We start from the raw sequence: 23,646 nt of genomic DNA on the forward strand, positions 1-23,646 counted from the left end.
GTCCACAACATAAATCTAAAGAATTAAAAGCCAGAGCGCGTTTCGTAATCAAGACCCGTTTTGGACCGTTGGTCTCGCCGTAGTTCAGGATCAGGTTGCAGTATGTTGTTAAACTTCGGTTGTTTGAGGCAGAGGAAGTAACGTTAATATTCATTCTTGTTCATCTGCGGTATTGAACGCACAGTTTTACGTTTTTTCTTTACTGCAAACACTTTAACAGATGCAGTTCATATTGTGGTATTTTCTTCCGAATGTGAATGATTGATTAACCAGCATGCTAACAGCTAGCAAACTCGAGCTCCCCATCGATAACACTTATTTCTCTTACATAAACAAACATAATATCTAAACATAACACACTCATCTTGTAAGCGTTTAACGGCGGTCATGCGATATTTTTGCTTTAGTAGTTCGTTTGTAATGTTTTGGGTTTTTAGTCACATACAGTATTTGTTTAGATGTGTGTTGACAGTTTCTGAGTTTAAGGGTCAAATCTTTTCTAACTTTGTGGAAATGCAGTCGCGTTTTGTTCGTGAAATAATTAAAGAGAATTTTAGGTTTTACTAATCACATTTATTTTTAAGATACAGAGTCTGTTGAAAAAACCTTTACATTTTTGTAGAGATGAGTCATTTCTTGAGTTTCAGAAACACTGATAATCGAAATGTAATGAAGTGTTTGCAGTAACGTATGTTTGTTACACCATCAGTAAAATCCCTGGAGGAACTATATACTGATTGTTTGTTTCTGTAGCAAAGGCTGATTGTACAGAAATCTCATCCATCATGGGGAACACCAGCGATCGTGTGTCTGGAGATCGGCATGGAGCAAAAACCCATCGGTCAGACAGCGGTGGACACAAAGACCTGGAGCCCAGCAAAATGATGGACAGCACCGATGACCCCAATATTTTCAACACACATGGACCAGAATCTAAAGTATGCAAGGACACGTTTAAGTAATGCTGTAAACACGCATGACTTTGTAAAGCAAGTATTAAGCTAAAAGGGCTCATACACATTTGTCCATTTCACTATCATCATCATAACCATCTTCCAGCCTCTCTCTTACAATTAAACAGTCTATTTATATGGAAACAGTAATCAAGACTCGGTTCTGATTAGTTGACCTTCTTTGACGCAGCACTTAATTCGCTGTTGTGAGTTTGCTGTCCAATCATTTCTCAAAGACGTCTCTGTTGTGCCAGAGCGCAGGTGAGAAGGACTTTGCTCCAGATTTAGAGGACATGGTGAAGACGGGTCCGCAGGCTCGACCCACAGTGATCCGCTGGGCCGGAGGAGGGAAAGAGGTGTACATCACCGGCTCCTTCAACAACTGGAGCAGCAAGATCCCCATGAATAAAAGGTGTCTGTTCACTCGTTTTTCTACAGCGTCAACCAGGGTTCCTCAAATCTTACACTGGAGGTTAGCTCCAACCGTGATCAAACTCGCCTCCCTGTGATTCTCTAATGATCCTTGATTAGCTCAGGTGTGTTTGATTAGGGTTAGAGCTAAACCCTGCAGAAGAATGGATCTCTGGCGTAAACCATCATAATGAACAGAACATCACACATTGTTGTTTTATGAATTCTTTATATGTAAATATGTATGTTTTTTTTGTTTTTGTTTTTCTTCAAGCCATAATGATTTTGTAGCAATCTTGGACCTGCTTGAGGGTGAACATCAGTACAAATTCTTTGTGGACGGCCAGTGGCTTCATGACCCTGCTGAGGTGACTAAATCTGTATAATGGTCTGCATTTAAACCATGATGTCTGTCTGAAATTGATTGAAATGCATGTGTTTTTTTTTTTCAGCCTGTTGTCACCAGTCAGATGGGCACCATTAACAATCTGATCCATGTGAAGAAATCTGATTTTGAGGTGTTTGACGCGCTGCAGGTGGACTCTCTCGAGTGCTCCGATACATCAGGTAAGAGCATCTGTCAGAATGACTCCGCAAGTTATTATAATCATTACACAAACACCTGTGTTGGATATAAGATCACAGTCACGGATGTCTGTGTGTAGATCTGTCCAGCTCTCCGCCTGGGCCGTACAGACAGGAAGTGTACATGTTCAGACCCGAGGAGCGCTTCAAAGCGCCTCCTATCCTGCCGCCTCACCTCCTACAAGTCATACTCAACAAAGACACCAACATATCGGTGAGAATCCTCTCTGTCTTACTGCCAGCACTATATATAATATTGCTAAAGCACCCGAGTAACAAATGTGACAGTTAGGGCTGTCGCGATAACCGCGATATTGCAATACCGCGCTATTGACGTGCATAACCGCAGAGGAATGCAACAACCGCGATATTTGACTGTTTTCTTTTTTCCTAAGGTTTTGCCCTTCTCACTTAATGCCTGTGTGCTGAATATTAAATTAGTAATAAGTTAGTAATGATAACATAATGTGTTTATAATGAGGCTCAGTAGATATGCACTTAACAAACCTAAACAGACTGCGAATGAGAGACAGATCGACTGAGCTTGTGCGATTACCTGCTTCTGTCTTTCAGTTCAAGTCAGGTATAAATGTGACCCTGGACCACAAAACCAGTCTTAAGTCGCTGGGGTATATTTGTAGCAATAGCCAAAAATACATTGTATGGGTCAAAATTATTGATTTTTCTTTAATGCCAAAAATCATTAGGAAATTAAGTAAAGATCATGTTCCATGAAGATTTTTTGTAAAGTTCCTACTGTAAACATATCAAAATGTAATTTTTGATTAGTAACGTGCATTGTTAAGAACTTAATTTAGACAAATTTAAAGGTGATTTTCTCAGTATTTAGATTTTTGCAGATTTTCAAATAGATGTATCTCGGCCAAATATTGTCCTATCCTAACAAACCATATATCAATAGAAAGCTTATTTATTGAGCTTTCATATGATGTATACATCACAGTTTTGTAAAATTTAACCTTATGACTGGTTTTGTGGTCCAGGGTCACATATGTGAAACTAGCTTGTCATGTCCAAGGAAAGTGAAATCTCTCTGTCTTAGCATCGATGCTCTGCTGGTCAGCTGATCCTTTAAAAGTGGTGATTAAAGTTAAAATGATTTCAACATCGTGTTTCTTTACGTCTCTCTTTGAATAAATAAGCGTTTTTGAACGTTTAGTTGAATGAACGGATTAAAGACTCACTCAAAGATAGTCTCTTGCCTCCATCTTGTGGCGTAACAACGAAACGGCACCGACTGACAGCTCGCCTAGAACACGCAGGTGAAATAGTGACAGAAAAAGTCTCTTGTCCTGTTAGATTAGAGGATGCGCACTAACTGTTTATTGATTTCTGAGTATGACCTTACATTGTAAGAGCCTACACACAATTATATATATATATATATATATATATATGGTTGTAATACCGCATATCGGCTACTGAGCCACTCAAAATTACCGCAAGGGAAATTCCTTTACCGCGACAGCTCTAGTGCCAGTGATGATGATAAAACAAACTCTTGGTTTTTCCTCTCAGCTTTTTATACTCATTAATCTTTATTGTGTGTAGACAAAAAGTCAATTTAGCCCATGAGCTATATTTTTATAAAAGTTCCTGCATCTTGCCTTTCTAAATACAAAAACGTCAGTCTGGGCTGCGTTTCCCAAAAGCATCGTAAGCTTAAGTACATCGTAGACCCATTAAATCCAATGGAGCTACGATCAACTTAAGCTTACGATGCTTTTGGGAAACGCAGCCCTGGACCATGTCAGTCGAGGTAGATAACTGTGGTTCTGTGTAAGGATCGTGTGGTTTGGCTGAATTCTGTGTATGAGGCTGAACGAAACTCCTCTGTTTAATTTAGTTGGAGACTGGCAAGCGTCGTTTAACGGTCAGTTTTTCCGTGTTTCAGTGTGATCCTGCCCTGCTGCCAGAACCCAACCATGTGATGCTCAATCATCTGTACGCACTCTCGATAAAGGTACGTTCCACACCTCTATAACAGCCGTGTGCTTCCAAACACACTCCTATAAATCACTGATCGTGACTGAACGTTTTCTGTCTCAGGACGGTGTGATGGTTCTCAGCGCAACTCATCGCTATAAGAAGAAATATGTGACGTCTCTTCTGTACAAGCCTATTTAAATAAGCTGTGGATAAAACACGATCTACAGTCCGCATCCACCATAATCCAGTTTGCACTATAAACCCATGAGAAGTGATTCTGTCAGCTTGAGACTTCAGCAGTGCTCTGTGTGTGTCCTGTCATTCAATACAAGGACTTCCTGTTTGCCATCTTCAGTGCAGCATTTTGCAACTACAGTCTTGAAAGCCAGAATTGAATCTGTTCAAAGCAGTTTCTTAAAAGCTGTCGTTCAGGATCCATATATTTGAAACCTGAAGACAGAAGGAGTTTCTAAATACAAATGAGTGTAAGTTTTGTGTTTCGCCACAGATCAACATTTGAATGTAATGATCTAAGCTTTTATAGTTTACAGTCTCATAATTCATTTTGTAAAGTGAGGGAAAGACATGCATGTCTATGCGTCTGTTTTCAGAACGAAAGGAGGTTTCAGGCAAACAAAGCAGCATTTCGTATTTGCGCTCCTAACAGAACCCATGAATGTGCTTTGAGCGGAGCTGCGTTATGATTTAAACAAAAGGAAACTTTAAGGGAAGACTGATCAGATTTAAACACATTTCCAGCAGCATCACAGAGTGGCTCAAATACATTTTGAACTGTGTGAGTTTTTTGGAGTTTTACTGCATGTGGTTTGAATTTCACCATGATGCTGTCTGACGAGCACTTTAGATGTGTTTCACTGTGGCACACAAACATGTTTTATTTATTTTATCAAGCATGAATGTATTTTTTGCGTCTGTTTCAATGATTAATTTTATGCTAAATACTATATTGGCTAAACATATGTGGACCCCTAAGGCTAGCTGGCCTGTTTCAGTGGTGTTCAGGTCTGGTCTTTCTGGCAGTGAAGACTCATGAGTCCTCCAAGTTGGGAGCACAGAATGCTCTGCATGTGTATCCTTAAGATTCATTTTGACTAGAATTACTGGAATACACAGACCTGTTCACTAAGAATGAGGCATCCACATATGTGTGGCCACAATGTTTGTCTGTATTAATTATTTGTAGTGTGAAATGTTTGTTTTTATCTTTTCTGGTTATCAATATTAAATGCTGAAACAGAAATGTAATATGTGATCTCATCAGGATTTTTTTTAATGCGGAGGAGGATGATATCAATTCTATTGATGAGCTTTTCATTTGTTTGCTGTGAGTTGTTTAGTGTGGCGTTGAAGATTTGTTCACTCCAAAGATGTTACCTGTAACTGTAATCATATGGTGCAAGTGTGATTTCTGGTATAATGGCAACACCAAGAGCTTTAAATGCTTTTCAGGATATTATTTTGAGGGAAAGTCCACTAACTTGAAGTGTGCGTTTTTTTTTTTTTTTCTTCTTTTCCTTTTATCAAATGTACTGATAATTTATTTGTTGAGCTATGCATTATAAATGATGGATGTTTTACTTCCGAAATTAATAAAGTGAACCATTCTAGTTGATGTTGTTTGTTTGTTTACATAAACAACTATTGTACACATTTCAAAACTTGACATTTATGTAACATTCACAGGCAAAATGAAAACAAATGCATTTCTATAGTTTATTCCTATTTTAACTCAGCTGAAATAATACATGGCACATTTTCATCAGCTTCAGACACAGAGTTTGATTGGCTCTTGCGTCGGCAGTCTTTTGTTACATTACACAATAACATCAGTAACCATGGCAACAAATGAGCCTTCAAGCACTATATACATACTATACAGATTTCAGAACCGACATATGCTGCTTATTTTGCTCTCGTCCTGAAGTCAAGTTTCTGTTTCCCCCTCTGGCTTTGGTATTTCATCCAAAACATTCCCGTATCACTTCAGTCTCTCGGGTTACTTCTCATTTGTGGTTCTGAATAAAGTGATAAGAGACTCAAATACTGTGGAGCGCTTACAAGGCCATTAAAAGTTTGATATTGCATTTCTCTCTGAAGAGAAATCACTTACATGGCTGTTTAAAGGCAAAGCAACATTCACTTACAAGCTTATGTTTTCATCCTATGCAAGAGATTTCAGGCAAGGCAACTCTGCAATATTTTAGGCAACTTCTACGGTTTATAAGTTGGTGTAATGTACACAGTAAATGCATCTATATGATGTCTCACATCATGATCAAATGGCTATTGCACAGCTACCCATGTTTTAAAAATTTGCATATTCTATAGCGAATATTGACTAGATTGACCCACACCGCTAAATTAAAACAACAAGCAGGCCTATATATATACAGCTTGGGAAAAAAATATACAGCACACACGATAAAGAAACATCTGTGATCGTGATTGGCTACGTGATCGTGACATCAGCAGCTCTGGTCCCACCAATCCCCTGCCAAAGTTTGCAATCTCTAGTTCAGAAATCTTCAACACTGTTATTCAATATTTTTGAATGTGTAGAATTGTGAACAAATCAGTGTCAACTCAAATTTTATATTAATTTTTGCAAATAAAGAAAATCACAACTTTCTATATTGTGTTCTCAACTTATATATTTGCTTGTGAACGAAGTTCGTATATCTCTGGCGTAAGCGATGCCAAGACACCCAAAGCACTCCTCCACAATTCCTACAAGGTTGTTCAAATAGTGCTAGTAAACATAGATTACTTGAAATCCATTTACATACAGAAGTCAATATCAACAGCAGAAATGAGGGTAATTAACCACGCAAACTTTGGCATGTTTGGTGAACCTCACCTCACAAATAAACAAGTGTACTTTCTTTTAACGGACCTCCATCATGCAAATACTAAACGTAACATTCCATTTCAATCAGTAGCACTGGATAATGATGACAATATCAATAATCATACTAGTTCTAACAGTGGCACAATATATGGCACAATGTCGAGCACGTGACAGCAGTGTGACATTCAATGAAAGCACTTGTTTCACATGCTTTATTTGCAGTTTCGTCTGATGGCGCGCGTTGGCAGCGGTCAGCGCTCAGAACGGCTCACATGCTGACCGGCTCCGTGATCGTTACGGTTTTTTTTTGCCAAAAATCCCTGAGACGCTCGAGGGAATTCTGTGGCAGTCTGTTTATATCTCATAAAGTAAAGAATGTGTTTCCTCTCTGTCTCGTGGCAAAAGATAAATACTGTCTTCTCACAAATTGTGAATCAATAGGCATCTGGATTTTAATGGCCCAGCGTTAAACAGAAAGAGGTAAAATCACACAGAAGTGTTTGTGACAGAAGAGGGTAAGGCGGGTGAGTTCGGGGTGTTGACCGGTTGTGACGGCTGGTTTAACGGGAGGCAGAAAGCTGAAGTCACTCCCTGACACGCTTCTTGGCAGGTAGCTGCAGACTGGCCGTTTCCACGGCGATCGCAGAAAACGCGGGGGTCACGCGACCCCAAGGAGGAGAACCTGCGGACGCGCCTGTGAAGACTTTACCTGGAGAAGAGTGAAAGAACCTACATGACCGTATAATCAATCCCACTGATTATCAGAATCACTTCAGGGAAAGTTGAGATGCATTTCTGAGGTTAACACACACACACACACACACACACACACACACACACACACACACACAGAGAGTCAGTCTGAAGATTCTGTAATGTTTTTCAACCATTTGTAAATAATATTCTGAACGCGTTCAGTTGATTGGTTTGTTAGCACATGCTATATCATTCAGTGATGCACCGAAATTGTTCATGACACCAAATATTCAACCAGTTCTGTAGGGCCGAAATTACTGACCAAATGTTTGATTAGCGCTTTCTTGTCAGTGTCTGTTTCATGCTCAAATGAGGATAAACTACTTGTTAACTGTGTGAATGCGAGTGTTGGAATAACGTCACATTTACCTCGAGAAAATCATTCAATATCTGTAAACTCAATAGTCAGCTAGAGAAAGTAACTGAAGAGGTGCATTTTGTTGAATATATGCACTGTGTTACATGTTTAATATAGTTTTGCTTATCCTGTTGTCTTCATTGTTTATTGCACATTTGAAAAAATCCATAATAAAAACAAGTTTTTATTACAGCCACCATTTAAATGTTTATATTTCAACAACAAATCAGAGTAGAGCCACAGTATAAACAGCATCATGTGCAATTTAAATGTTTCAACTCAGTATGTGTGTTGATTAGGGTTAGGGTAACCTAACCCAAAACTAAAACTTTGGTTTGTTTTAGAGAAAAATGAATTTCGATGCATCACTAGTCGTGTTTTATGATGACAGTGGGGCGAGCAGCACGTGTGATAAATCTCATGAGCAACCCATGAGGTCACATGACTGATATCACGGAAGGAAGTAGTAAAGCACTGACGGCACGAGCGGCATGAGCAAAAACACACACGGCACAAACCAGACCATTACCATGGCAAAGAGAGGAAGAGGAGGAGCTTAGAGAGGAAATCCTGAGCTCATTCTTCTGGAAAATGAGAAAAATCGAAGAAAGACAGAAGAAAGAAAGAAGGTCGAGATTCAAGATGAGGGACAAACACAAGACTAACAGCACTGAACACAACGTATCTGAGGTGAAAGCCAACACTAACCTCTAGATTCACTCGCGCTTTTTTCAGCACATCTCGCGTCCGGGAAACTGTAAGACAGACGTATTTGTTAAAGCCCAGAGCTGATAATATCATCACACTAAACCACATAAACACCAAACACCATTTGACAAACCTCAAACTACAGAAACACATCGAAGGTGATCCAGCGGACCAGTTATCGGCCCTGAGCTTCTGACTGCTTTTTGTTGAAATAGTGAGACTAGCTGCAGTCAGCAAGTTAAATAATTTTTTTTTTGTTTTGCTTTCATTCCTCCCTATGGGCACAAATGCCGTAAAATGCATTGTACTGTTGCTAACTGCGTGATGTGCTTGATACTAACAATAGTTATTTCAAACACATTAAGCCATGTAAGAACTCATGCCGTTTCCCAGGCAGTGTTTTCTGAGCATACAGTGAAGAGTATTAAGGCCTTTCCACAGTGAGCGCGAAAAAGCGAATATCGCACGAGATGACGCGCTGGAACAACAACAACGGATTCCTATGGATGCTTTCATATAGACCGTGAACATTCACGCACCGAAATACAGAATGTTTTTTTAACAACCAGTCCGGCAAATCTTTTCAGTTTCGCTAAGAGAAAACACTGCCGTCCAATAAGATCTGAGCATTATAGAGAGAAGAGGATGCGCTGTTGTTATCATCGCATCTGAGAATAGATGGTTAATCTCAAGTTCTTTATATAATTTCTAATAATTCTCCACCGAGTTATGATCTGGAGGAGAACACTGTCTGTTTTTTTCCACACGTGCGAGTGTTATACGAGTCAGAGCGCGCTCACTCTCTAGATCTTCCGTATTAATAAAAAATGATTGAAACATTTTTCTACTGTTTTACACATGAAATATATAAGGAAACAGACATATGATTGTTATATTATATATATGATATATTTTCTGTATCTGATTGGTATTTTTATAACAATAAAGGATGTTTATGATAATATATATGATATATGATAATGTCTGCCTATTATAGAATTAAAAAAGCTGAAAAGCACTGTTTGTTTCACATTTGGACTCACGCTGATTGACGATAAAGGTCTCCATGCTTTCTTTGGTTCGGTTGGTGCAGCGTAAACGCTGGATGGTTCCCTGCAGAACTTCCTCCTGTTCGGCGATCCGCAAACGCAGCGACTGGATCTCCTCCCGCATGGACTGCTCCTGAAAGGAAACAGTACCACATTTATTCACATTTATGATGCATTTGATTTTTAAGGCTCAATCAATGTTGACTGAATGATGTTGAAGTTCAAACCCTCTGAACGAGGCGAGCGGGACCGTCGCTGCTCGGCAGTGCCGCCCGCCAGAACATCTTGAGCAGAGAGACGGCCTCGTCCAGAATCTGACACAGGGTCTTGGTGTCGGACAGCAGCATCTTCACTGTGTTGTAGTCCAGAACCTGTAAGAGAGAGACGTGTGACGCGACCGCTGTTTGCATAAGCGCTCCGATCTGTCCGCGGCATCTGAGCATCACCTTCCCTCCGCTGATGTCCAGCAGGGCAGAGCTGAGACTGGACTGCAGCGCCGCCTCCATCCGCTGCACCAGCAACCGGCCCTCCAACACCTGCTGCTGCAGAGCGCTGTAGTCGTCCACGTGACCCACCGCGTGCCGCCCGTTACGGTTGGCGAACGAGCCGTCCGGAGCTTCTCCTTCCAGATCGGCATGAGGCTCCGGTGAGTCTGAAGAGAAGACGGTTTTTAATTCTTCTCATCAACCTAATTACTGCGCTTAAACATTCCTCAAGCAGTACCACTAATGACCAGATTAAAGAGAGAAGCCAAGTATAATTATACTGTTTCTCAGCAGAAAATAATAATGTAAACAATAATGACTTCAATTGTAATTCCAACTACTTGATAGGCCTGCATTCCAGCTTCAGTGAAACATCAGTGATATGAGCATCCCAGCTGCAGTCAGGGTTAGTACGTACACACACCGTTAGTGTTCACGGCGCTCTCCTCCATCTCCGAGTACGGCGAGTACAGAGGCCCGGCGGGAAACGGACCCACGTCTCTGACAGGAGGAGAAGGAGACGGGTCTGTGGAGCACGGCAGAGCGGTCAGTCACAAACCCGTCACGTCCGTTCACACCAAACATTACTGACAAACCGCAGGACGCAGGCCGACACGTCACACGTCAGTGTTTCTCGTTGTTAGACATCACGTGCAAAACAGTCAAAGTGAAATCAGACGTTACCGTGGAGAAGCTGTCGGCGGTAAAGAACATCCCGCAGCGGACTGGCTGGAATGATGGGTGACGGGCGCTGATCGATGGCATGATCCAGCTGTTTCTGCAGCTGAGCTCGTAGAGCACTGTTCTCCTGTACGCTGCGCTCCAGCTGGGCCCTTAGAGCCCGAACCTCCACCAGCAGCTCCCCGAGCTCCACCGTCGGGCAGCGCACGTCACACACAAACCCTAAACCAGCGACAGACAGAGAGAGAGCCTCAATGCACCGACTGGATGATAAAATCAACATCATTTGTTTTGAGCAGCTGGAAACTGTCGTGTGCTGATAATCTAGTGCTTAGTATTCGACATCACGCACTGCATTACATTTCACACGATAGCAAATCAGACTAGTGACTAGTTACCTGCAGCGGCACTCTTTCTGACACCACACACACGGTCGTACAGCCGTAGTTCACTCTGTAGGGAGTGTAGCAGCTGTCTGCTCTCTGCTAACTGCTGCTGGAGTAAAGTGACCTCGTGCTGCAGTCTAAACACAGATCAGCAGATACACAGCCTTCATTCACGTGTCACATTTATCATTAAGATACAAATCACAGTGACCAGAAACCGCCTACTGACACTGCTCTTTGTAACTGCTCACATGGTTTCTCTGACCTGTTGTTGTGCTCCTGACTGTTTTGTCTGTCCTGTCGCAGTTGTTGGATTTGTTGACTTTGTTCACAGTTGTGTGTCTGCAGCCTCCTCAGCTCCTCCTTCCATTGCTCCGCCTCTAACTCCGCCTGTTGCAGACGGACACGCCCAGAAAGCACCGCCTCCCGGAGCTGCTCCGCCTCTTCGCTGCTGTCTGCATCACACAAATGTCAAAGTCAAATTATTAATAAATTAAATATTAAAATTAAGAGTCCTACAGACAGCGATGTTAATTTTGCAAATTAAAAAAGTAATATGATTCATGTGAACTAATGAGCTTGTTTTGCTGAAATACATATCTTCTTTTAGCAGAAGCATTGAATGCATGTGATTTGTTACACTTATGTTTGGCAGTACTGTCCACAAAGTAGTACTGGACTGAGTAAAAGAGCAGCTAAACAGTGATAAATCAGCTCTTACAGGTTGTCTAGTCCAGCGTTACCCGTCCCTGTTCGCAACAGTACGCATGTCTCGCTTATCTGAGCCATTCCTCAATTCATTTTTGTTTTATTTGTGTGTGTGTTTGTACCTCTGCTCGCTTGTAACCTTGACTGTAGTGCCAGATTTTCCTCCTTTAATGCTCGGACTTCATTAGTCAGTTGGCTGACCGCATCATGACTCTGGATGAAGATGTTGGTTGGAGCCACTATCAAACACACACACATAGACAAAATGAGCCTTTGGTTTATGTTTGAAATGTGTAACAAGCACACAGACTCAATCTAAACTCTGTATAAAGCAAATTAAAATTAAACTGTATGTTTTGTATAAAGCAGCTCAGTAATCAGCCATCAGAGTGAACACAGATTTACTGTTTATTGAGTTCACTGAACTATTGTATAAAAACAACACTCACAATCATGCTGTTCTGCAAATCAGTCATGTGATGCTCTGCGGTCTAATTACTGATCGTTGTCATGAATGTGACGTCGATATATGAGTGTCTCACACACACACACCTGTGTCTCTCGCCGCTGTGGCCAGACGTCCCTCTAACTGCTGTCTCAATCTCTCGTTGGTTCTGATGGAATCTTCCAGTCGCTGACGCAGAGATCGGATCTCTCTCAGATGCTCCTCGATCACGTCTACACCTGTCAGTATCACCACATCATATTTACAGCTACTGAACATGAACTTGAAAATAAGTCCTTGTTGTTTGTTTTGATTTAAATGGCTAATTGAGCTGCTGACAGTCACACACACACACACACACACACACACACACACACACACACACACACACACACACACACACACACACACACACACCTGATTGGCTGTTCCCAGACTGATAATAAGATGATCCATCAAAACCTCTAGTTGACTGAATCATATTCTCCATGTCCCACAATGCATCTGTCTGCACAGACGGTCCTCCACCGTTTCCCAGTGCATGATGGGATACAGGCGTGTAATCGATGGAATGGGGCGTGTGCGCGGTCAGCTGATAGCTAGAGAGCGAGTGAGGCGCGCTGAAAGCTGTTGGAGAAAGAGCGAAGCAAAAAATTCAGGACGACTCTGTAAACTGTTGGTTTCTATCAGGTGAAAACATTAACTTCTGCTCATATCACCAGAATCTGCCAAGTCATGAATAAATAATAAGAGATAGGAATAAATGAATGGTATCTAGTCGCTTTGCCGACACATTTCACGAGAGAATCTCTGGATCTATAACCTGTGCAGAAACGAGGGGTTTCCGTGAAACTTCAGATCGCTCACATCATGGCTCGCCAGAGTTTGTGATGCATAATGAAACTGAATCTATTTACTTTGAATGTTAATGTCCTCAACAAAATCCTGGTTGCGTCTGTTCGCAGGTTTGCAGTAACAGTCAGTTAGACGCAGCACAAAGTGTGTTAGTCAGTCAGGAACAAACACACTCAATCCCACACACGTGCTGTGTGCTCACTTCTCATGGGCGGCCTCCGCTGCGCTGGGACGGTCGGGATCCTGCGCTCGGGGTCAGGGCAGGTCAGGGGGGCAAAGGTCATGGGGTTAGAGTGAGCAGACCAGCTCTGGGTTCGGATCAGAGGCTGTGAGCTGGACAAGAGGCCCGTGAACTCGCCTGCAGACGGTGGAGCACAGATGCATGTATCTCTGTTTGTGTCAATCACATACTGCTGCCCTGTCTACATGCGTCCTGTAGGAGGAGACACCGGACTGACGGCAGTACCGCGGTAATGAGAACCTCATCATGATCTTTCAGGATAAAACACACACTGTGAAGGTTTTGGAGCAACAGCCACATTAACAGACTGAGACCACAATTGAAAAATCATCAGAAAGAAAAGCTGATTGTAATTTTCAGAATTCGTGTTTTAGTTCTGTTTTGTCTCTTGTTTTAATGACAGCAGCACTGGACCTACATGAACAATGATCATCAAGACAAGGACATCTATTCTGATGTAAGTCACTCCATAAATGTTAAGTTTCTTTGTTTTGAATTCTCCAAAATCCTAAAAGTTTGTGCATTTTCATGTTTAAATGAACACCCAGTTTTTAATGTTTTTGTGGCATTTCTATCACAGATGGAGTTTTGGTTCCTTTGACACACTATTTTCATTTTATATCATCAGGAAACATGGTGTTAGCTTTCACTGTTATGCAGATGATACGCAGCTCTATATTTCTTCACGGCCCGGCGAAACATACCAATTTGAAAAACAGAAAGCATAGTTGAAATAAAAAATTGGATGGCAAGGAAATTTTTACTGCTAAATTCTGAAAAAACAGAGGTGTTAATTATTGGACCTAAAACCTCCGCATGTAATAACCTAAAACACAGTCTATTACTCAATGACTGCTCTGTCAATTCATCGTCATCAGTCAGGAACCTAGGTGTGCAATTCGATAGCAATCTTTCCTTCAAAAGACACATTTCTAGCATTTGCAAAACCGCATTTTTTCATCTAATCGAAATTACGACCTATGCTCATGATGTCAAATGCAGAAACATTAATTCATGTGTTCATGACCTCAAGGATAGATTATTGTAATGCTTTATTGGGTGGTTGTTCTGCACGCTTAATAAACAAACTCCAGCTGGTCCAAAATGCAGCAGCTAGAGATCTTACTAGAACCAGAAAGTATGAGCATATTAGCCCGGTTCTGTCAGCACTGCACTGGCTCCCTATTAAACATCGTATAGATTTCAAAATCTTGCTAATTACTTATAAAGCCCTGAATGGTTTAGCTCCTCAGTACTTGAGCGAGCTCTTATCATATTATAGTCCTTCACGTCCGCTGCGTTCTCAAAATTCCGGCAATTTGATAATACCTAGAATATCAAAATCAACTGCGGGCGGCAGATCATTTTCTCATTTACCGCCCAAACTCTGGAACAATCTACCTAACACTGTTCGGGAGGCAGACACACTCTGTCAGTTTAAATCTAGATTAAAGACCCATCTCTTTAACCTGGCCTACACTTAATATATTTCATAATCCAAATCCGTTAAAGGATTGTTAGGCTGCATTATTTAGGTCAACCGGAACCAGGGACACTTCCTATAACACCTGATGTACTCGTTGCATCAGAAGAAGAATGGCATCTACGCTAATATCAGTATCTTTCCTTCTTATTCCGAGGTCACCGCAGCCACCTGTATCCAGATCAGACGGTCACTGCAGTCCCCCGGATCCAGTCCAAACCTAGAGCAGATGGTGGATCAACACCTACAGCCGAATGTCAGCGGATACCGTGTCAACTAGATGAGCCCCAGAGACAGATCCTCAAGGAAGAACTCCTACCCTAAACGGCCACCGGCACAAGGCCATGGGAACCAGATGAGTCCTCCCCAATTAGACTTTGTTGCAATATGGAACTGCATTATTATTGACATTTTACTTTATTATTTTAATACTGTAAGGTTGCTTTGACACAACTTGTATTGTAAAAAGCGCTGTATAAATAATCTTGACTTGACTATTTTCCTGTTAAATACTGTTAAGCTGCTTTGACACAATCTGTATTATATAAACAATGGTGACTTGACTTGCAAACATTTTTATATATTCCATTTTAGAGAATTTTAGATGTAGCTATATTTGATATTTTCATAGTTATTATAGTCATGACTTTCTGTAGAGCTGAGTCTTGTAACAACTGCTATACAAATACATTTTATTTGACTTAAGAAACACAGAAAGAATTTAATTGTATTTAATGGTGTACGCTGTTTGTGACTACACTTATTCCAGAGACACATTAACGTAAAGCAATTACATGGATTTATGATTTTAGCTGACACTTGCTGAGATTTCTAGGAGATGCGTGTGTGAGAGATCATGGATTTCACACCTCTGTCTTTAGGTCTGGGCTCCTCCTGTGCAAACTCACTGGCGGCGTCTATATCTGAACACAGGTCCACGTCCTCATTGGTGGAGCCTCTCTCGTCGGACACGAACGAGATGCAATCTGATTGGTCTGTTGTCTCGGAGGGGGCGTGGCTGCTGCAGGGCGTGTCTGGACGCTGCTGTAACTGGGTGTGGAGAGACTCGATGATTTGATCTTTGTGTTGAAGCTCTTTACTCAACCTATGGAAGAACACGATCACCTGTCATTAATAAAGTGAAATGAACTAACGCATATTATATTCCAGAGGAGACACTCACCTCAGCGCTAGCAGCTCGTGACCCGTTTTATCATCTTGCTGCTCCGAACGATCACCTGACGACCAAAGAAAGAATTCTGTATGATATTTACAAACCAGCACACATTTAAAGAAAGGATCCGATCACAGCCTGAGAACAGAAATATTTCCCACGTGTCTATTTGAGCTTTATTTCTGTATGCGACTATGTAAGGAACAGCAGTCTCTGACAGCGATCGTGTCTGTCTGCTACTCTTTTATTCAGATTGACAAAAACATTTCAGCTTTTGGCAGCAAATTGTAAAGACACGGATAGAAAAACAAAGAAATGAACAGCTCATTATTGCTGTTGTGTAATAATAATGTAGTCAATATGCAATCATGTAATCTATGAAAAGTCAATGAAAAACTGGTTGTGTTTTTTAAATCTAGTTTAATTATTTGAAAAAACTTGAGTACTTGATCTGATTAAATAATTCAGTCTGTCTAATAACAGTGTTTTTACTGCACAAGTTGTAGCTTCTGCTGCTGTTGTTAATACAGCACATATTATCAGGAGTGGGTGTCTCTGAGTATGTTTGTGTAAGGATTGTTTGCACACACACTCACGTCCACTGATCTTGGTGCTAACTCTCTGAGCGAGTGAGGAACTCTGGGAAAGCTGCTCTCTGAAGCTTTGGCCCATGTAGTAATCGATGTCATTGGCGCGCAGCAGCTCCTCGAAGGCTTTGGTCGTGTCACTCAAGTGCTGCGTGAGGATGTGACAGATGCCTCGCCCCTCTCGCATCTTCTGCCGCAGGTTTGACAGCTCTCTTGCCTGTGCCTGGATCAGTGTGTTGTACTTCCTGTACAAACAGGAAGAGGGAATGTAGAGGAAAAGTAAAGGAAAAGTTTGTTGCTTTGCTGGATGCGTTTAACACTAATCGACAACAATACATGCTGCGAGTCCTGCACCGTCTGTTGCTGCATCTGCCCTGAGCGACACAACGGTTCACACACAGCAGAAGACCAGGAGGAACTCATCGACGGAGGCTCGTAAACACACGTCAACACTGAACATAACCACACTACTGTCATCTGTAGAGCTGCTTATAGCCAAAGTGAATGTGTTTACTAACTGATAAACTTCACAAAGCTGTTGAACTGAACTGTTGCCAGTTGCTAGACTTAAAAAGTTACTCTTTTTTTTTCTTTAAGATTTCCATTGGCCCTGATCAGAATAACGACGCTCTTGTCTGATGCAAATCTGCTTTACAATGGAAACTGAAGCTTCTTTGACTCGATCAGTACAACATGAAGTGCTGCAGAAATGAAATGTAAGGTGTCTCGACAGCACGACGCGCCTCTTTCCAGCGATATCGTATACTATTTGAACTGAACTGATGATGATATCACTGAATTCATTGATGAACTGCCTTTAACTGAAAATTGATTATTTACAATACTGCGTAACTTACACACTATTGTTCTGTTTAAACACTGTGCAGTTGCTTTGACACAATCTGTATTGTTAAAAGCGCTATATAAATAAAGGTGACTTGACTTGACTCACCCGGGCCAGGTGGCACATTTCCCGTCCTCTGGGCCGCTCTTCCCCTCCGGCGTGGAGCTCTTGATCTGGGTTTCCAGCAGCGCCACGCGGGTCACCAGCTCCTGCAGCTCGCGGCTGGGTCTCAGCGGCCCGTCCGACTGCCAGCCCTCGTCCTCATCCAGACCGCTGTGAGCCGCCGTCACCTGAAACGCCCAGTTCACCTGAACGACGGGTTCAGACAGACACAGAGTTCATCACCACAAGATCGTGTGGCTTTATATCAACACATGAATGAATGCAAACTATAAAACTGAGGGAGAGACCAAAGCATGAACTCAGTGTGTCTGTGCAGGAAATCAGGTAACAGATATTTGACCACAGAATGACTGGCCAATCACAGTCGAGTATTTTAGAGTGACGTATCAAAGTATGATGTGATCGAGCTGAAGTGATTCTGTAAATGAGGCGGCTGTGACGTTGGTAACAGATCAGTGCTAACGTTACTGGCGCGTTACCTTGCGCGGCGTGCGCTCCAGGCTGGAGGCGTAGTCGGAGGTGGAAGAGAGCGATCGGACTCGCAGCTGCAGGCCGCGGATGACTTTGTGGCAGCGGGAGAGCTGCGCGCGCAGGTCCTGCACCAAACGCTTCATCGAGGACGGGTCGTCTGTCTGCGTACCGTCGCCGTCTCCATGCCAACCGCTGCGTCTGCTCCCCGAAACCGAGAGAGAGACGCACGTCTCCAGCTCATCAAACTCTGACAAACAGATGGACACGCAGAAACGTGAGGCGAGATCTTTCACTCAGTCGGCACATGAACGTCAGCTCCAGTGCTGCTGTCTTTAAAGCAAAAGACGTTCTCACATTCAACTATTCACTTTTCAAAGGTGTTGCATTCCCTTAGAACAGCGTGCAAACAGAAGCACGAGTGACTTTCACACAGTCATAATGTGTCTGGTGTGAGTTTAGACGGTAGTGTTTACCGGGGCTGCTGGCATCGTCTCTCTCAGCTTCATTCTCACTGCGGCCGCTCGTCTCATAACCCAGATCCTGAAGATCCACCTGCACCTGTTTACTGTCCTGCTGGACGGCACTCTCGGCTGACAGAGACAAAACAAGTCAGCACATAGCACAGGTGTGTGTGAGAGAGAGTATGAGTGTGTGTGTCCTCACTCAGCAGTTCTCTGTAGTCTTTCAGCTGTTCGGCCTGCGCTTGCACCGTCGCCTCAGACACCATCAGTCTCTCCTGCAGCTCGCGGCTCTCCTGACGACTCACAGCAAGGTCGCTACGGAGACGCTCCGCCTGCTCCCTAAGCCCCGCCTCCACGTGCTGCCAGAACCCGACGGCTCCGCCTCCTCCTGCGCTTGAACCGCCGCTGTCGCCCTCAACCTCCCGCTCCATTTCTACATCCTGATCACAAAACAAACACACAAACTCCATGTTCTAACCTGAACATTTTAGTGCTACTCTCTGCACTTCGCTGTACTTAAAATAAACCTGGTCAGGGTTAGCCAGTGCTAGTTATTCGGAGGATGCATGATTTATTACCTGAACTTTGTGATGGGCCGCAGCTCTGTGAGACAGCAGAGCACCAAGGTCCAGAGAATGTGGCCTGGTGCACCTCCTCTTCCACCTCCCCTCCCGCAGCTTCACACTCGGGGGCCCACGCTTGCCGTGAGGGGCCCTGACATCTTCCCCTTCCTCTCCATCTTCATCCTCATATTCTTCTTCCTCCTCCTCCTCTCGGAACGTACGGTAGACGCTCTGAGGCTCATGGGAGTTTGGCCGATCTGTTTCACGCTTCTCCAACCCTCGACACCTGACAGATTCCTCATCCTCCGCTCCTAACCCAGGCTCGTTGTCTTTCGGACTCCTGCGAGAGCAACGATACGATCACATCAGAGCAGGAAGACGTCAGCAAACAGAAGCGATCTGAAGGTGATGGATGTTAGTACCTGGAGCGAGCGAGTGAGGAGAAGCCCGTCGCTTCACGCGTCTCGCTTTCGTCTCGGTTTCCCCCCTCTGATGCATTGTGGGACATCACCGCCCAGCTTCCCGCTCTGTCAAACTCCTCAGATCTCTGTCAGGAGAGAACAGTGAGCTCTGAGCTACGTTAACCACATACAAACGTTAAAGACTCCATGAAATGGCTCAGTGAGCACCGTTTTGTTTCCAATGCGTGTTGATGTATTTCCTGTTAACACAGGAAGTCAGGTGGAACATATCAAAGGAATGAGCCCATTTCTAAAGAATATTATATCTCATAAAGGAAGGCTTTAGATTTTAAATGTGTATACGAGTTAAAGGCCCTGTCTTTTAGAAGTACGCTAGCATTGGAGGTAAAGCAGCTTTCAAGCCACAGATGTGAATTTAATGGCACAAAAATATGGGACCCAATATCTAAAGGATGGTGTGGCCTTTATCTGGTCCAGTAATTGAAAGGTCTGAACCACAGATGGGTGACCAAACTCTGAACTTTATCAGAAACCACTTTATAGAAAACACTCTGAAAAGGAACGTTTGCTCATTAAGAGGCGTTTCTCCAGCTGATTTCTTCTTACCGGTGAGCTCGCCAGACTCTGAGCTGTCAGTTTGGTGTCATCGTCCTCGATGCTGTCCGTGAACTCTTCACTGCTGCTGCCGTCACGATCATCATCTTCATCTTCATCACTGCTGGATTCTAGAAGGAAACATGACAGACACTAAGATTCCTCTTTATTCATCTTTCTTTTATTTGTGTCTGTTTCTCTGTTGTCCAGTCGTCGTCTCATTCTGATTCTCTGTTTTTCCAGAGCCGAATCATCAGCTGACCTGCCTAACGTCTGTCCGTCCAGCTGCCTTTCCTTCCTTCCTTCATCACCACTCCCATCATACTGAGCGTTAAAGGGAGAGTTCACACAAAAACAGACATTCTGTCATAATTACCTTACTCTGTCATTCAAACCCATATGACTTTTATTAAAGGAACACAAAAGAACATTTGTCATGTTTTATTCTCTCCATACAATAAAGGTAAATGGGATTCAATGTTATTTTTACCCCAACATTTCTCCAAATATCTTTGTGTTCCACAGATCTAAAAAGATCAAAAATGACACGAAAGCTAAGTAAATGACAGAATCTTTTTTGGGTGGACTGTCCCTTTAAAAGTCACATTCTGCTCTGTTATTCTGGTTACATAACCTGAGTTTACATGAAAGTTCTGAAACTACAGCAGCAGAGAGAGAGAATAGACAGAAAGAAAGAAAGAAAGAAAGAAAGAAAGAAAGGTTTATTACTGTAGTACTGCTAGATTATGAAACGATCACTAACCTGGAATCTGGCGTTTCAGTTTGTAAATGTGACACTAGAGATCAAACTGTGATTTATTCCACCTTCAGTAACACTCATAATAAAGGGTTATTGGAGGCATATTATGGGGTCTATCAAATATTCTCTTTCAGATGTGTATAAAGCTGATAATGTGACTAACTGTATGAATGGAGTATTTATGGAGTATCATAAAGGATAGATAAATACAAATTAAGCGTTTCATATTAATAATAGTACAAAGACCCAGAGACGGTGTAATAAAGTCACTTCTGCTTGGCTAATTTAAGAGGTGACAGGTTCACAAAGCCTCCGTTAGAGTCCAAACCAGCTGCATTAATGGTCACCTTTACAACAGGAAGTACATACAGTAGTACATCTGGTGAACTCTGACCTGCAGATTCATGATTTACACACAAAACTAATACAGAATCTACATGTCAGATCAAGCTTTAGACTCAAAGACAAATCTTAAGCTGCAGGTATGGAATGTTTATAGAGGACAATGTCCACATTCTCAATGTATATTTACTTGTGTTTTATTACTGATTAAAAGCAAAATCCTTAAAGTGCAACATTATAACCCGTCTCTCAGTTTCCAAAGTAATCATGCTTGATCAGAGCGTCTCGTGTCTCGTCTGAGGATGACGATTTCTGTGAGATGCTGTGATTTACTGTATGTGTAATGCAGTTTATTGAACAAAACGAGTTTAACAGCAGATCTGCTTTCTTTGGTGTTTGGCTTCCTTTCAGATGTTGAATTTACTTATTTAGCTAATGATTTTAATTCACCATATCGTCACCAAACCACACAAAGTCACAGCCATGCAGACATGTGATGCATGAACGCTCCGCATGCACGTGTGAATGAGTTTGTTTGGTTAATTATCATCAAAATGTTTGATTAAAAAACACAATTGAATATTAGTGGAAATTAAACGACAATAAATGACACTGAACACTCTTCAGTCTTTTCTGAAGAATACTCACCTGTGATGTTTTTATGTCAAATCAGTACTAGTTTTAGTTTATCTTCTAATAATCTAAAGGAAAGTGAGGAATCACCTCTATCCTGATTAAAAATGATTTCTTATTGTTCAAAACAGATAATACTACTAGTAATAATAATAATAATAATAATTATAATAAATTAAAACAGAATAAAATAAAATACAAAAGATTCCGGCCAAAAATCTGGTTATATTTATTTCTTTCCAGATTGAAGTACATTAAATAGACTTCATATTTCCATAAACAAGAACAAACCAAGCTAAATGATGCATTAAAGTCAGTCTCATTTGGCACTAAAATATCGGCCCGTACAGTTCCAGTCACAGAAAAAAGGCTTGAAGTGCTTAAAGTTACAAAGCCAAACTACTGCTACTCTGACATGCAGCGCATGCGGCGTCGCACACAGTCGAGGGAACAGTCCGATTCTACATTTGATCTGATGAGTTTGGTCTCAGAAAAGGTGGCTGTGTAATTCATATGGAACATAAAGGCATTTCTGGAACTCAAATTCATGAATGAGGCAGACAGTACATAAAACATCACACCACTGACAGGCAAACATCATCTGGATAAATGAATAACACACACACACACACACACACACACACACACACACACACACACACACACACACACACACACACAAACGAATCAACCAGAGTTCTGCTCATCATGAGTCTTCATGCTCGACTAGCGTTTCAACGTTGGGTTAGCGGTTCATTCAGAGTTAGCGTCAGCAGGCCCGCCGGCCAAACTCTGCTGTGTCCCACCTCCATAGTCGGCCTGAACCAGTGCGGCCCGGTCCACCGCCAGCGCCGTTTTGCGGGTCCTCGCCAGGGTCTCTTCCAGCTGTTTGCGCAGCGCCTGAAGCGAGTCCAGCTGGGCGTGTAGCGCTCGAGTCTTCTTCTCAGCGCTGCTAACGACACAGATGCGTTAGAACAGAACGACTGACACACTGATGATTTCACAGCTTCCAGCAGCACTTCGGCTCTTAAAGGAAGAGTTCAGGTAACGGTGAACATTCTGTCAACACGCACTCGCCCGTGTCGTCATACAGACTTACTTTCTTCTGTGGAACACAAAAAGAGATGTTTTTAATCAATGCTGTTTCACGTAACCGCTTTCAGCGTGACGCACAGGTTTCAGTGGGTTCTGAAAGCTCACGGATGTTTTCTGCGATTCAGTTTTTAAGTGCATGAAACTTCAGTTTCAAAAACTGCAGCACGAATCTGCAGTAGCTCTTTTGAGATCCGTAGAAAAAACAGATCTAGAGTCATAAGGATCTGGAGCGCAGCGACGGTAAACGAATGACAGAACTTTCCTGAACTCCTCTAATTCATGCGTGTTCCTAAATTAAAATGGCACAATTTTGACAACACATTCATACACACACAGATCAACATGATTTATGATGGATTTAAACGCAGAGCGCGGTGTGAACGAACTGGAGTTCTGACCTGTCATCCTGACTCTGGATGCGTCTGAGCTTCTGATAAACCTCCTTCTCGGCTCTCAGAGCTTCATTCAGCTCCTGCTGCTCCGACACGAGCTCCTGCAGGACACACTGACACACACACACACACACACACACACACACACACACACACACACACACACACACACACACACACACACACAACAGAACATAAGCACACACACATTCACACTTATATGCGTGTACAGGCCAGTGTCTCGTGATGTTACCTGCTGATT

The 23,646-nt window shown here is 42.4% G+C and overlaps 2 protein-coding genes across 3 annotated transcripts in view; one reads left to right on the forward strand and one right to left on the reverse strand.

The window, feature by feature from the left end:
* The first annotated feature begins 75 nt into the window (after positions 1–75).
* Positions 76–5,527, forward strand: prkab2 (protein kinase, AMP-activated, beta 2 non-catalytic subunit). Of its 2 annotated transcripts, XR_012356885.1 has the most exons (9): positions 76–169; positions 754–938; positions 1,208–1,365; positions 1,639–1,732; positions 1,817–1,931; positions 2,030–2,163; positions 3,865–3,933; positions 4,020–4,384; positions 4,511–5,527. XR_012356885.1 is itself a non-coding variant. In XM_073849880.1 (8 exons), exons 2-8 carry the CDS (start codon positions 786–788, stop codon positions 4,095–4,097), a joined length of 801 nt encoding a protein of 266 aa, XP_073705981.1. In that variant the 5' UTR covers positions 76–169; positions 754–785; the 3' UTR covers positions 4,098–5,527. The 2 variants fall into 2 exon arrangements, 1 of the variants encoding a protein (XP_073705981.1); XM_073849880.1 differs by having other exon boundaries at positions 4,020–5,527.
* Positions 5,528–5,678: 151 nt separating this feature from the next.
* The window catches only part of LOC141343759 (myomegalin), an 18,680-nt gene continuing 712 nt past the window's right edge, over positions 5,679–23,646 (reverse strand). The window contains exons 2-27 of the mRNA XM_073848394.1: positions 23,391–23,637; positions 22,704–22,846; positions 20,175–20,293; positions 19,569–19,693; positions 19,162–19,486; positions 18,786–19,023; positions 18,596–18,712; positions 18,131–18,369; positions 17,637–17,836; positions 16,694–16,929; positions 16,107–16,161; positions 15,793–16,028; positions 13,402–13,557; positions 12,762–12,971; positions 12,452–12,583; positions 12,022–12,138; positions 11,457–11,646; positions 11,204–11,328; positions 10,809–11,027; positions 10,549–10,650; positions 10,086–10,291; positions 9,867–10,010; positions 9,634–9,772; positions 8,591–8,637; positions 8,412–8,466; positions 5,679–7,477 (exon numbers count right to left, since the gene is read on the reverse strand). Of these exons, the coding sequence (XP_073704495.1) occupies positions 7,353–7,477; positions 8,412–8,466; positions 8,591–8,637; positions 9,634–9,772; positions 9,867–10,010; positions 10,086–10,291; positions 10,549–10,650; positions 10,809–11,027; positions 11,204–11,328; positions 11,457–11,646; positions 12,022–12,138; positions 12,452–12,583; positions 12,762–12,971; positions 13,402–13,557; positions 15,793–16,028; positions 16,107–16,161; positions 16,694–16,929; positions 17,637–17,836; positions 18,131–18,369; positions 18,596–18,712; positions 18,786–19,023; positions 19,162–19,486; positions 19,569–19,693; positions 20,175–20,293; positions 22,704–22,846; positions 23,391–23,637 (4,247 nt within the window). The 3' untranslated portion in view covers positions 5,679–7,352. The remainder of the gene's footprint in view (positions 7,478–8,411; positions 8,467–8,590; positions 8,638–9,633; positions 9,773–9,866; positions 10,011–10,085; positions 10,292–10,548; positions 10,651–10,808; positions 11,028–11,203; positions 11,329–11,456; positions 11,647–12,021; positions 12,139–12,451; positions 12,584–12,761; positions 12,972–13,401; positions 13,558–15,792; positions 16,029–16,106; positions 16,162–16,693; positions 16,930–17,636; positions 17,837–18,130; positions 18,370–18,595; positions 18,713–18,785; positions 19,024–19,161; positions 19,487–19,568; positions 19,694–20,174; positions 20,294–22,703; positions 22,847–23,390; positions 23,638–23,646) is intronic.

The sequence above is a fragment of the Garra rufa genome, chromosome 10 (genome assembly GCF_049309525.1).
Source record: "Garra rufa chromosome 10, GarRuf1.0, whole genome shotgun sequence".
NCBI lineage: Eukaryota > Metazoa > Chordata > Actinopteri > Cypriniformes > Cyprinidae > Garra > Garra rufa.